General features: G+C 42.1%; 1 protein-coding gene across 2 annotated transcripts in view; it reads left to right on the top strand.

Moving 5' to 3' along the window:
- The window catches only part of Hecw1 (HECT, C2 and WW domain containing E3 ubiquitin protein ligase 1), a 408102-nt gene extending 393576 nt beyond the window's left edge, over positions 1–14526 (top strand). For both annotated transcript variants that reach the window (XM_013521104.1, XM_005397713.2), the window contains 6 exons: positions 2284–2382; positions 3232–3361; positions 5103–5249; positions 5958–6072; positions 7809–8007; positions 12168–14526. In XM_013521104.1, the coding sequence (XP_013376558.1) occupies positions 2284–2382; positions 3232–3361; positions 5103–5249; positions 5958–6072; positions 7809–8007; positions 12168–12279 (802 nt within the window). In that variant the 3' untranslated portion in view covers positions 12280–14526. The remainder of the gene's footprint in view (positions 1–2283; positions 2383–3231; positions 3362–5102; positions 5250–5957; positions 6073–7808; positions 8008–12167) is intronic.
- Positions 14527–15269: the final 743 nt, after the last annotated feature.

Raw genomic sequence — 15269 nt, 5'->3', positions numbered from 1 at the left:
GTTGCCATGCTGAGGACAGGTCCCTTATGGGGTGGGCAGGAAAGAGTTTGGGGGGCTGAGATGATGGTGCTCCCCCAGGCTCAAGGACCCTAGGACATTTCCTTGCCCCATGCATTTCCCCATTCCAAGTGCCCTCAGAGTACTGCAGCTATTCACCTCTAGGCTCCTAAGAGCCAATAATAGTGACATGTCATTTCATGCAAAAAGAATCAACTACCTCAAACATACCAGTTTGGAAGGCTGTTATTTAACAATTATGGTTAATCTGTGGAATCACATTATCATTTTAACATTTTTATAGCAGTTGGGAGTTTCATCAAAAACTTTGGTGAAAATTATTAAAGTAAAAGACACATTGCCGTGAATCCCGTTCAGAATACACACTTTGAACACACTGATCCCATCATTCCTGACACTTAGGAAGCAGTTCTGGAAGTCCTTCTAATTGCACTGTCATGGCTGCCTCAGTGTCCTGAACTGATTCAAAATGTTTATGTTTTGTGGTCATTTGACTTTGGGAAAGAGCCAGAGGTTGCACGGTGCCAGATCGGTGAAGATGGTGGATGAGGACTGTCTTAGTTACTTTCCTCATCGCTAGGCCACAGTACCTGACACCAACAAATTAAAGGAGGGGAGGTTTATTTTGGCTCACAGTTAGCAAAGGTTTCAGGAGACAGTCTGGTGGCTGCAAGGCGGGGTGGCATGGTAGAGGTGCACGGTAGAGGACAGCTTCTCACAGCATGACAGATGGAAGCAGAGAAAGGAGAATCTGGGGAGGGAGAAAAGCCCTTCCCAGCCACACCCCCACTGTCCCAGCTCCTTCAACCAGATGCCGTTTTATAAAAAGCAAGTCAGCTGTAAACCGCCGTAATCTAATCACATTCCAATGGCCGCAGCTATGAGCATGTGAGTTTTTAGAGGGCCGTGTAGATATGAACGGACACGTTATGATGTTTTTACAAGCCTGCCTTTTCCTTAGGCAACAGCATTCATTGTTGTTGTTTTTCAGACAAGGTCTTGCTGTGTAGTTCAGACTGGTCTTATACTCACTATGTAGCCCAGTCTGACCTTGAACTCACAGCAATCCTCCTGCCTCAGCCTCCTGAGTGCTGGGACTACAGGCATGCACCACCACACCTGGCTATTTGTATTTTTTATATGCCTTATAAAAATCTGAAAGAGGACTTCCAGAACTGCTTTAGAAAGTGGCAACAACATGGGATAAGAAGGGGAGGGGTATTTTGAGGGGGATTCTTGGCAATGTGCATTTTACTTTAATTTTTTAAATGTAAACATTCACTGTATTTTTATTGTACCTTGTGTGCGGTAGAGAATCTTGAAGAAGAGCCTCATGGGAGGCAGTCAGAGGTGAGGTAGTTGGGCTGATGTGAGAAAAGTCACAACCACGTCTATGATTAGATGAAAAACTGGTTGGGTGGGAGACCAGAGGGGCACAGTTGCGGAGCTAGGTACAGAGGTGGGCAAGGCCTTCATGGTAGGAAGCTGTGGGCTGCTGAAACAGGCAGATTGGAAGCTGGTTGAGGAGCAAGGCCATAACAGGATCAAGTTCCAGGCAGCCTCAGCATTTCCCACCAACAGAAATTCCAGAAAGCAGTTACCCCAACAAGGACTTAAACCAGTAAGGGCCCTTGCCTGTCGAGGTGGCCGGGTATCCATGACCAGTTCCTCCCAGGAGGGACCTTGTTCTTTCTTTGCATATGGCAGGCGGTATAATCCTTGATGCTCACTTAGTGTGTCTCCTATCCCACTGCAATTGCATATAGCTCTCCCCACTGTCTAAGCACAACTGCCAGACGTGATTCACACTCAAGTCCTCTACCTCCTAGCAGGTACCATCAGGAGATATGATAGAATACTTGAACTGGTAAGGATACTCTGTCCAGAAAGCTTTCTGGGTTTATGGGTTCAAATCCTCCTTGGGTTCATGTGAGGTTTTTGTCTCAGATTCCTTCGTTCTCCTCGTCTGGTGCTTTCTTCTTGGATCCTAGTAATACTAGACCTGAGAACATTCTGGAAATAATGACTTTTCTGAAACCCTGGGGAGAAGTTTCCTTTAACAGATACCAACCACAGGCCATTGTTTATGGTAAAGAATGAGGAGGGGAAGTGGCTGCTGCCTTTGCAACACCCATAGGAAAATTCCTGAAGCAGCTTAAGAAGAATACTAGACAGAAACACATGAAATAAAAGTACAAATTAAAATGTTTAATGATGTGAAGTTCCCATTGATCCTTAAATTTCTCTGCCCTATCTTTGTTCCAGGTTCAGGTTTAGTGGCCGTATCCTCGGCTTGGCCCTGATCCATCAGTACCTTCTGGATGCCTTCTTCACAAGGCCCTTCTATAAGGCACTCCTGAGGCTGTAAGTGTGTGGGAGGCAGTGGTTACACAGCCCTTGTGCAGGACAGCAGGGCTGGTCTCCGTGGTGCCTTGGGCCCTTTGTCTCTGTTTTGCTCCAGTCATTCCTGATAGGTTCCTCCGTGGTTTCCTGTTCTGAATGTTTTGCATATGACATATACTTTTTAGTGCAGTTAAAGGCATTTTGAGCATGTATGTAAGCATAAGGAAAGACTCCATTAGCAAAACATCATGTAATATGCATAAATCAGTTTCTATAAAAATTATAATATTCAGACATTGCGTTAAACTATTAAGCAGAAATGATTTGCTTACACCTTACACACAGTGAATGTTTAAAACACAGTGAATGTTTCAATTTTTAAAAATCCATTACAACAAAAGACACATTGCCATTAATTCTCAGAAGCCTGCCTCCTCCCTTCTGGCACGTTTATGCCAATCAAAATGACCATGAAAGATAAATGTTTTGAATCAGAAGAGAGGGAGAGTACTTTGAGGGGAATTAATGGTAATGTCTTTTACTATAATTTTTTTTATTTAAACGTTCTCTGTACGTTTCAATCCCACCTCATAGTTGCTTTAAAATGAGAGTCCATGAGTCAGTAATTATTTATAATTGTTTCATTTATTATTGTAACTATTTTAATAGCTTGTTTTCAAAAGAGAATTATTGAATGAACCAAAATTGTGGAATATACTGATTCAGTTACATATTCAAAATTATCAAATGGTTAGATTAAGTCTGCACTGTTTCAGCCAAAAGTGGCAGAACTACATTTTTCAGTGGAGCCTGGGCAGCAATATGGCCGCTAATAATTCTGCCCATCTTACTCCCTTGGGATCCACGCAGGCCCTGTGACTTGAGTGACCTGGAGTATCTGGATGAGGAATTCCACCAGAGCTTGCAATGGATGAAGGACAACAACATCACAGATATCCTTGACCTCACTTTCACTGTTAACGAAGAAGTTTTTGGACAGGTTTGTGCTTTGTGGGCATGGAAAAGAATTTTGTGTTTTATTGTGGCAAATACATATGTCTTAGTTACTTTTCTAATTGCTGAGATAAAATACCTGACACTCAAAGTTAAAGGAGGGAATTGTACCTCTACAGTCCTTAATTAGCTGACTTCAAGGCAGAGTGGTATCTCTGAGAAGATCCAGTTCATGGCAGGCAGAAAGTAGCAAAACAATAAAAATCAACCCCCACTCTTTCTATCCCTTATATCTTATGCAGGCTTCTTAGACCAGGTGACACTCACACCTTTTATCCTAGTGACCTTGATCCTAGTATTGCACCATGAATCACTTCTAGTTTCACACATTCTAGATTCAGCCACCTCTGAAAATGTCCCACTTATGACCGCATGAGGCTTTGGAGGGACATCTAAAAACAAGCTTTAGCAACATATAACAAAATTTACCATCTTAACCATTGTATGTGTACACCTTAATATTATTCATTGTAAGTGTACACCTTAATATTATTAAGTACATTCTCACTGTAGGTCATCCAATCTCCAGCACCGTTTTGTCTTGCAAAACTGAAACTCTACCCATTAAACAAGAAGTTTCCATTTCTCTCACCCCCCAGCTCTTGGCAACTCCATTCAACTTCCATTTCTATGAACTTGATTGCTCCACATATTTCATGAAAGGGGAAACATGCAACATTGCTCTTTTGTGACTGACTTATTTTACTTAACATAATGTCTTCAAGGTTCATTCCTGTGGGAGCATGTGTCGGAGTTTTCCTTCTTTTTAAGGCTGAGTGATAGTCCGTTATATGTGTCAGCTTTATCATTCATCCATTCACTTGTTGATGGGCTTCTGAATGTCTTCCACCTTTTCTGGTATTATGAATAATACTGCTGCTATGACCATGAGTGGACAAATATGTGTTTGAGTCCCTGCTTTCAATCCATATATTTTCAAAAATAGGGTTGCTAGAACATAGGGTTATAGGATCTTGCTTTTAATCTACAGGACAAAGAATCTCATTCATTCAAATATTATTTCCTTTAATAAATCTGCCCATGTCCTCTTCCTTCTTTTTCTTGTTATGACATGGATCCCCTTTATACAGTTTTTTAAATTACACATGACAGTGGATCAGACACCATTTTTGTAAAGTATACCACACATATGTAAGGTATTTGTGCTGTCTGAAACCACAGGAATAATTACTTTCATCACATCCTCCAAAATGCTTATATGTATCCCAGTACTATTTAACCAGATAAGATTTCTCATTTGTTTGCTACTAGTATTTTTTATATAATAGTAAATTTTCTAATCAAATGAGTTTCCATTTAATCAGGGAATCATCTGAGCAGATTTAACAATTAAAATTTGGAGAACATCAGTTATGAGAAATATTTTTTAAAAATCCTAAAAGCTGTGTAATAGAACTGTTGTGAAACTGAAGTTAAAATACTTTGAGAGATATCGCACGAATGTACCATGATCACAGTTACTCACAGATCACCTAGCTCCCACCGCTCCATTGAGAATGCCACAAAAAGAAAAGAACAGAAAGTGCCACAAAAAGAAAAGAGCAGAAAGAAAAGAAGTGGGGGAGAGGGGAGAAAAGGGAAGAGAAGGGAGGGGGAAATACAATCTGCAAGCCCTGTGAGATGCTGAGATCTCCTCTGAAAATCAAAATGTTGGTCCAACAGATGAGATTCATGGACAAGCATCATGGCTTCCTGTTTCCCCATAGGTAACAGAAAGGGAGTTGAAGTCTGGAGGAGCCAACACCCAGGTGACAGAGAAGAACAAGAAGGAGTACATCGAGAGGATGGTGAAGTGGCGGGTGGAGCGCGGCGTGGTGCAGCAGACGGAGGCACTGGTGCGGGGCTTCTATGAGGTGAGGCCCCAGGGAAGGCTGTCAGGGCCCCTGCTCCTTGAGGCTCCTTGGGGGACAATGTTTCTTGGAAACTTCACTGTGATTTCAGAAAGTCAAGTCAGGTTCGTTTGCAACCTTCCTCCTGAAATGCGTGCCTGAGGTGATGCAGACCCTGGGGTCTGTTTTTTATTGCCAGTCTATGAAGGGTTTGCACCAAGACATTTACCTCAGTGACTGCCTTCATCCATTCGGGTTACCAGAATACCACACTCCATCCAGGAGCACAGAAGCACCAGAATTCTACTTCTCACAATTTTTGGAGGCTGGGAAGTCCAAGATGAAGACGCATTAATAGATTCAGTGTCTTATGGTTCACAAACGGCAGCTTGTTATGTCCTCATTCGGTGGAAGGAAAAGGGGTCTTTCTGGAGCCTCTTTGATAAAGATCATGAGTCCCATTCATGAGGGGTGCAACTGCTGACCCCAAAGGCCTCACCTCCTAAGGCCATCACCTTGAAGGTGAAGATTTCAACCCGCGAATGGGGAGAGGGACAAAGATTCAGAAAATAACAGTGATTTTGAATGTAAACATAATTGCATGCTGAAACGAAAAAAAAAAAGAAATGGTAAATGATGTCACGTCCCCAGTTTAACCCACAGCAATAATGATGGTGACCGTCACCTCCCTTGGCATATGGGCCTCTGTGCTGAAGCTAATCTGTGTCTCAGGTCGTAGACTCAAGGCTGGTCTCAGTGTTCGATGCCAGGGAGCTGGAGCTAGTGATTGCTGGTACCGCAGAGATTGACTTGAATGACTGGCGGAATAATACCGAGTACCGGGGAGGTGAGTGAGCCCGGGTGTGATGATCCTGTCACAAATACAGTTCGTCATTTTTTTTTTTTAATTTTTGTTGGGTGAAATTGACATATTTTAAAGTGAGCAATTCAGCACAATTGAGTACATTCACAGTGGGGGGCAACCGATTATTGGGTACAGGGTTCCCTTTTGGGGTGATGACAATACTTTAGAGCTAGCTAGACCTTTAGCTAGCTAGAAGTTCCTGGTTAAGCCGGGAACTTCACACTGAGCTACCACCCCAGCCCTTTTTCTTAATGTTTTATTTTTGACACTGGGTCTCTCTGAGTCACGAAGTTGCCCAGGCTAGTAGACTCATACTCGCCATCCTCTTACCCCAGCCTCCCAGAGTGCTGGGTTACAGGGGTGTACCACCATGCCTGGCCTTAAACTTCGTTTTCATTAGGCCATTTCCCTACCCACAAAGCATACGCCTTATAGACTTTTGTAAAAGTTCTTTTTTTAAGTCTCATAACCCTTCCTTCACATAAAATATTATGGAGAAACCCAATCAATGGATTAGAGAGCAAGAACTAGGAGTGCCATTAGCTCCCTCGCCCAGCACTATACTCTGCAACCAGAACTTCTAGGTTGGCCTGGTGTGGAAACTGTTGCTCTATGGTGTCGGTCAGAACATCCCCGCCTAGATGTCAAGGCCTCCAACACCGCCAGTAATTTCCTTTCTCTCCTCATCAGGTCTGCTCTGTGCTGACCAGCTAAACAATCCCTGCATGGTTTTTTTTTTTCATCCTTGTTGTAATTTCCTATGCCAGAAATGTCATTCCCCTTTTCTCCACTTACCCAAATCCTTCCCACCTTGAACTCAGACCCCAAGTCCTTTATGAAGCATTCTCTGTTTCTGCCTCAGCCCACGTGGATTTCCCATCTCTGGATGCCCCTGGTGTTTATGAAGTATCATTTATCTTAATTGATCAAGCTTGGCCTTTCCAGCCTACCGGGAGAGGGCCCTCTGCTGTGGGTCTGTCTCACCAGGCCCAGGAACTACTGCTTAATGGTGCAGGGCTTCTTTTGGCAGCTGTGATGACTGCCAGCTGCCCAGTACTGTCAGCCACCCTTGCTGTTCACCCCCAGCCTCTTTCAAGGCTCCTGAGGTATGGCTTTGCCAGAAGGCAAAACATCAGAACAAAGGAAATAGAATGAAATCCTGCATCTACAGAGGGTCTGTCTCTACCAACCCTTTCTGTTCCTCATGGACATTTATGTAAGGCAGGGATATTTAAAGTGGTGTCCCAGTTGTTTAAATAGGAAATATCTCTGAGGACATCTCCAGAATATAAGGTCCTTTTATAAAACAGCTATTTTTCTAAATCTGCTTTTGTTTTAAAACTTGACCTAGCTATACAAATTGTTTTAGACCTAACCTATCTAAAGGTCATTTTTAGAAAAATCAGCCACAAGTCTGTAATTCCAGCACTCTGCGAGGCTGAGGTAGAAAGATCTCGAGTTTGAGCCAAGTGTGGGCAACTTAGGGATTTAGTGAGACCCTGTCTCAAAATTGTAAAATTGTAAGCAGGCTGGGAAGGCTCTGTGTTCAGTGTCTAGTACCACAAAAAGGAAGAAAGGGGAAAGAGGAAGAGAGAAAAAGCAAAATCAGCAGATCCAAAGCCACTGTAAAGTTAATATACCGCACCTGTTCCATTTTCTCCCCTTTGCCCCCTGCTCCTCCACATCCTCCTTTTCCTCCCGCTCTTTGCCCTGATCAGGCTATCATGATGGGCATCTCGTGATCCGCTGGTTCTGGGCTGCAGTGGAGCGCTTCAATAATGAGCAGAGACTGAGATTACTGCAGTTCGTCACAGGAACATCCAGTGTGCCCTACGAAGGCTTCGCAGCTCTCCGAGGCAGCAACGGGCTTCGGCGTTTCTGCATTGAGAAGTGGGGGAAAATCACATCTCTCCCCAGGTACAGAGCTCCTGCAAACCTTCAGGAAACTCCCTGCAAAAGGCAAATTTTATCTCTGCTATTGGAGGTTGTATGATCATCCTTTGAGATGAGCTCTTGCTTGTCACCCAGAGTTATTGGTAGTTATTGTTGTTACTTGAGTTATTAGTAGAGGGTATAGGTGAGACGTCCCTGAGAGTTGGGTTGAGATTACAGTCTTGGTTTTAACAGTATTGGGGCTGTAATTATTGGTCTGTATATCAGTCAAGGGAAGGTTTCGAATGTATGTTTGGTCAAACTTCCCTTAAAGAGGAATGCCTAAAATTGGGGGAGGGAATTAAGAACATGAATGTAAAGATGCTGGAGTCCCAAACTAATCCTTCCAGCACATATAAAAGCATATTGTGCCTCCATAGCCTATCACTTGATAGTTAAAGGGAAAGTTACATATTCGTGTGTGTGTGTGTGTGTGTGTGTGTGTGTGTGTGTGTGTCATATTTTTCCCACTTAGTTTTAAAGCATTTTTTTGTTTTGTTTTGTTTTGTTTTTCTCCGGTACTGGGAACCGAACTCACGACCTTGCGCTTGCCAAGCAGGTGCTTTTGCCGCAGAGCTAAATCCCCAGCCCCTAAATATTTTTTTTTCCCCCCCTCGGGTACCGGGAACCGAACTCACGACCTTGTGCTTGCCAGGCAAGCGCTTTGCCGCTGAGCTAAATCCCCAGCCTTAAAGCATTTGAGAATGAGACTATGAGTGTCACTGAGGCTCTATACAGTACCCTATGAAATAACAATTATGGGATAAATTTAGGAAAGGAGGCAGTAGCAGCCCAAGCAGTTTTACAGAACAAACTCCTCAAGCCATGCATCTATTCTTTGTCACTCTGGGTAACATACTTCTGACCGGTGATATAAAGAGCACCAAGAGATGCTCCTATAGAAACAGTATGGTAACAAATATCACTTCAAGTCTATGCCGCACCATCGTGAACATGCCTGATCTCATATGATAAATACTGCTTGGACAAACAGAAGATAACATTAATCCCTATTTCTTCATCTGATATTTTCTAATTAAAAAATAAGATTTGTATTGTATACAGACCTGTCTATGTTGTCATGACCACTTGTGTTAATCCACTTTCTGTTACTGTACAAACACTAGGGAAACATCACCTTAAAAAGAGGAAAGGTGAGCCGGGGATATAGCTCAGTGGCACACCACTTGCCTGGCAGGCAGGCGCAAGGTCCTGAGTTCAATTTCTGGTACCAAAAAAAAAGAGGAAAGGTTTATTTCTTTTGGGCTTTCAGGAGTTTGAGTAGGTGGGGTAGAGCATGGGCTTCTGCATTTTGGAGAGGGGTATTGATGAGCTTTAAAAGAGTGGGTTCAGCAGGAATGAGCATGAGACCCATCTGAATGAATGAGCCTGTGGTTAGGCAGCAGGAAGAGATGTGTGAAGGGATTACACAACTTTCTCAACTGGCCTCATGGCTGAGTGAACAACCACCAGCAGTCATTGTGGCTGCCTCTGTTGTTTCTATTGGATGCTTCTGAGTAGTCTCTAGTGGACAAGACTTTCTCTGGCACTGTATTGGTTAACACTTCAACCAATAACTTAGAAAAACTCGAGGAGACAGAGGAAGCAGCTGAGAAGATAGCATGGGTCAGAGGGCTACACAGTGCATCAAGCAATACAATCTAAACCCAGAATCATCCCAAAGTTTCCAGAACCCTAGGTTGACATCAGCACTATGGAATTTGACATGGCAGGAGTGGGAAGATCCTTGTGGAGTTTGAAAACATCAATTAGGAGATTGAAGGTGATTCACTTGCCAGTAGGTCATTGGAAAAGCCCAGGGTCTTAAGTCACAAGCATGACACAGTTCCTCAAGTCATTATCCAAGTCATGACTGCGTTATTAGCGAGCCTCATGTTTACATGATGATTCACAGGTTAAGAAAGGCATTTATGCGCGTTCTCTCAGTGAGCCTCTCAATAACTCTCTTAGGTGCACACCGCATGTATTATTAGCCCCATTTTACAAGTGAGAAAACTGAGGCTCAAAAGATTAACTGACTTTCCCAAGGTCATAAAGCTGGCCAGTGGCTAGACTGGGATGAGAAGAGAGGCCCAGCCCCTGGTTCCCTGCTTGCTCTCCTGGCCTGTACCTGCCTGGCACCGCTTGGCCTCTCGCACAGGAAATCAGATCAGGGAGCACTGTTACTGTCAGAGCCACACCCGCAGGGCATTAAGCACCCAGGAATGCAAAGCCCAAGTGAGATTTGAGTAAGTTCATTCTAGATGATGAACTAGAGCTTAGCTAAGGGAGTTAACCAACACTGTGGACCAATACAAGAAAAGCAGCCAATAAATAAACTGAGGGTGTTTTAACTATTATTTGTTGATACTTTCCATTTACTCCTCAAAACTGTCTCAGAATTAATTTGGTTCCAGAAACATTATAGGGAAAAAAACCCTCATATTTACATACAAATATGAGGGTTTTTTTCCCTATAATGTTTCTGCTTTCAAGTGCCATTAAAATGACCAGAGGGAGAAAAGCAAGATGGTATCTGCTTATAACTCACTCCCGGATAATTCACCTAGTTCCTAAGCACACTTGGGATTTTTCTGCTCCACTTAACATGGTGAGGCATAGCCTAGTGCATGTTCTAGTTTCAGTCTTTCTAAACATACAGAAGAATCTCTGCCATCATTGTCCTAGTCAATTTATTGACCTTCTATTCACTTTCACTCGAATACTCTGGTTTGGGTAAAATATTGATGTTGCTTTCTTTTGAAGTGGACGTAGGTCAGGTTGGATCTTAGGTAATGACTGGAGAACTCTGCTAGTTGCTGTCTTTGGAGGGGAAAAGCAGAGAGGAGGAAGGGAGTGGGGATGAGACAGTTCCCCAAGGACAAGAAGGGAGCTGTTCTAAGGGGAAAGGGATACTGGGAAGATAAAAAAGAAACCACTGACATCTTCCTTAGATTCTCCTGCACAGGAAGAGGTACCTTCTCTCTCCAGTCCCCTCCTGCCTGATCCCCAGACTAATCTCGCCCATACCCTGAGTGTTGCTGCATCTGCCTTCACAGCGGTCTGGAACTGGTACGCTGGTTATAGAATTCAAAATAATGGTTAATTCCCAGAGAGATATTTCATTAGGAGTTTAATGTCCCAAACAAAATCCAGTGGAGGGAATTTAGTTTTATTTGTGCATATATTAGTTTTGTTATTTTATTTTATTTTTATTGTCTTTCTGTGCTAGTTGGTGTCTCCAAACATCACTTCAACACATACCACCTTCTAGGAAGGAAAAGGGATAAAATTAACTTCCAGCTGCACCCCTTCTCCTTTCTCCCTACTTTGGGACAGGACCCAGCATCAATGAAAGTTCATAGAAACAAAAAACTCTTGAGAGCAAGTAGCTAGTCAGGTGACTGAGGTGACGCAGGAGGAGTCCATGTGTGCTGTGTTTCCGTTCTAACTGCTGGAGACCCACGGGGGCGTTTTTCAGTCCCCTTGTTAGCAGCTCTGTAAGGAAGGCATTCATGGTCTAGGGCAGACTCTGGCAAGCATGGGCCTGCAGGATGAAGCACATGACAGGTGAGACAGAACCTGGGGCAGTGATGTGAGGATACCTTGGCTTTGAGGGAGGGCTGTCTCACAAGCTCAGCTTTTCTTGGAAATGCAACCCTGCAACTTCAGATGATGTGTATCCTACTGGGTAGAGGAGTCAGACTTGTCTCTGGGGCACACCTGACGTGAATGCAGAACTGAATCTCCAAATTCCAGAGCACTGTGGATTCCTCCAGAATACACTTGGTTTAAAGCAGCCCTGAAATAGGAGGTAGGCTAGGAGACTTAAGAATCTGATCCTTTAATAGCAATTACTTTTCTTCCTCCTTCATTGACCACATTGAAGTTTATATCTCAATTACAAGAGCCAGCTGGTACCATAGAGTTGATCACAGTTCACTAGTGTAGTTTGCTTACAAATCCCAACCACCCATATCTGGTTGCTCCATTTCCTCAACTGATTTTTCTGGTTTGTAGTTTGCAGTGTTTTATAACTGTCCTAAATCACAGTCTTCTTTATTTTTGATTTCCCTTTGAAGTCACAGATATTTCCAGTGCCAGTCTTATCACTGACTTTTACCAATCTTTTCTCCTCCATTTAGGGCACACACATGCTTCAACCGATTGGATCTTCCACCCTATCCCTCTTACTCCATGTTGTACGAGAAGCTATTGACAGCAGTAGAAGAAACCAGCACCTTTGGACTTGAGTGAGGAAACAGAACCTCACTGACGTTTTCGTGGCCAGTGACATCACCCTTTCTGGGATGATCCCTTTCCTATCCCCTTAATCAACTCTCCTTTGATTTTGGTATTCCATTATTTTTATTTTCAAACCAAATCAGGATTGACAAAGCTGTGCATGAAGAACTGCCTTCTTCTAAGATCTAACCTTCAGGCTTCTCTCCTCTGTTTCCAATGAACTGCTAGCCTGTATGCAATATTAAAACAAAAAAACAGCTGTCTCAAGGTCTGTGTATATCTCCACATACCTCCATTACTAACAATGAAATATGAATGCAAGCAATGCTATTCTCGACCAAATGGTAATAAATGTTTACTTCCATTTCTATCGTTTAAGGGAAAATTTAAGCATTTGCATTCCAAGCTTTTATATGCCCATATCTTCTGAGCAGAGCCACCACTTTTTATCATTTCTGACAATCAACTCCAGACCTAGGAGCTGATTAACCCTTTGTTTTCCTCCCACTCTGCTTTTCCCCATGTGTGCTACCCACCCGAAGGACAGCAAGTGGCAACACTGAACTTTTTATACATTCAACTCATGATTCATAGGTGGCATCAGTCCCATCAGCCGGAACTAGCCTAGACAAATGGTGCAAATATGACATGTCCAATAATTAACAACATCAAGCTAAACACTCCCTGCTGACGTGACGCAGTGCATCCCAGTGATTGTGGGGACCGTGGGCTCAACTTGAATTCAGAGAAGTCAGGAGGTGGGTGAGCACCTCCAATAAACACCACACGAGAAGCACAAACTTGTGCACATGTTTACGAAAGAAGTCTTCGCTGACGTAGGCGAAAGGATGAGGTTTCAACCTCCTTGTGTTGCATAAAATGTGGTAAAACAAATAGGAGAAAGGAGATGAAGGACATAGTACATTGTTTTGAATACCTGGGTTCTGTACTGTTTTGTTCAGTCTAGGTACAGTTCTTCACAGCAGAAAAAAAAAATGTGTAGTTAATTTCACGACTTTTGTTAAAGCCAAGTTTCCTTACTCAGCAGGCGAACTTTGTTTTTTCTTTAAGCTATTGTTTTCATACACTGTTTTCTTTTTTAAATCATGGTGGTCAAGTTCCTCCACATTGGGTCATCCGCGGAGACCACACTAAGAAGCTGCAGAGAGTGACGGTGCTTGTTAGGGATCAAGGGCAATATGTACTTCTCCTCCATCCATAGCAATCCTCCAGAGGCACATTCGTTTGTGTCAAAATAAATATCCAGTTTCTTTGAGCATTGAGTAAAAAGATACGTTCCAAAACTTTTGTGTTTTCACAAAATCGGTTGCAGGCTCTAAAGGCCTCACCTCTTAATTACATTTGAGATCAACCCAACCACAGTGGTCATTTGCTATTTTTGTAACCTTGTTACCCATGTTGTCTGAAATGTGTCAGAAATGAAAGTGTTTTTCTTCACTGGGAAAAGAAAAGTTAAAGAGACCTGACTATGTAAATGTCTCATTATTTTCAATGTATTAAAAGAAGGAGAAATGTGAAAAATGTAAAACAAAATTAATTTCAGATAAAACAAAATTAATTTTCAAATTAATTTTCAGATGAAAAATGTAAAACAAAATTAATTTTATGCCTTGTATGTGAACAGGGTGTTACTTGTGTTCCTTGTACTCTGAAAGAAAATAAAGCTAAAATAAACTCTAAAATAGTATAAAGCTGTAAAACTAAATAGGAATTAGTAACAATGCCCAGCACCACTTGCTGCCGTTTTTCTGTTCTCAGTCAGGGAGTATATATTATAGAAATTTAACATTTATCTAATATTGCTTACAAAGAATATTTACCAAGATAGGATGGAATGTGTAAGTTCTATGATACAGAGTTTGAGGGATATGTAAAATTCAGTACACATTTCAGTATCTGAAAAGTGATGGATTCCAGGACAGCTGTTGTATATGAAATGAGAACACTGGGATTATGTAAGTCATTTTATCATATCTTTATTGTAACTCCTTGCACAGCATCTCTAATATGGGGGATGTCTTTAATCTTTAGAATTTAGTATTATATATATATAATCATTAATTTAAGCATTCAAATCTTTTTTTCATACTTGTTTTTTGTGGTAGTGGGGACTAAACCCAGAACTGAACTGAAGTACATCCCCAACCCCCCCCCCCGGTCTTTTTCCCACAGCACTGGAGATGTAACCCAGGGCCTTTCCACTGAGCTGCATTCTCAGCCTTTTTTCTTTTTCTACTTTTGAGGCAGGGTCTCATTAAATCACTAGGTTGCCCGGGCTTGACTCAAACTTGTGATCCTCCTGTCTCAAGCCTCCAAGAATACTGAGATTACAGACATACACCACTACACCCACTTATTTTTTAGTACTTCTATTATTTGTCAAGCGTTGGAAAGGAAGAAAAGTGCTCAAAAAATAAGAGTCTGCTCCTGGAGAGCTTTACAACTTCATAAATGTCTACTTAATCTATTAATTATATTAGTTAATATTTACCATATACAGAAAGAACAGGTTATAATAAAAAATTATACATAAATATGTAACTTGGGCGTTAGTGATTTTTCAACTAACTTTTCCTTATCCACCATCTCTACCATAGATGCCTTGCCCAAGATGTAGTTCACCAAGTGTAACAAGAACAGCATTTCATAAAAGTGCAAAATGCTATGAAGAGATACTGATGTCAAAGTCACCTGAGAAAATGTGAAGTTCACTTAACTTAGCTGTAGCATTCCATTTGAGCCTTCCTTGGAGGAAGAAAATCAAGGGTAGTGAAGCTGAGTAATCAGTCCCTAGAAGGATCTTTTACCTCATACCTAAGTCTGATTGTAAAATCATATGTAATTTTCTCATATATATGAAGAAATGGCCGTAAAACTAAATTTTCCCATGCATTGCAACAGGTGGAGCCATGAACCACTTCAAATAATATAATTTAAAGGGTAAGGCAGATCTGTTTGTTTAAAAAGCAATATACACTTGT

This window comes from Chinchilla lanigera, unplaced genomic scaffold (assembly GCF_000276665.1).
Source record: "Chinchilla lanigera isolate Chin_1 unplaced genomic scaffold, ChiLan1.0 scaffold00059, whole genome shotgun sequence".
NCBI classification, from domain to species: Eukaryota; Metazoa; Chordata; class Mammalia; order Rodentia; family Chinchillidae; genus Chinchilla; species Chinchilla lanigera.
The sequence above is the reverse complement of the archived record's forward strand: the minus strand, read 5'-3'. Positions and strand labels throughout refer to the sequence as shown.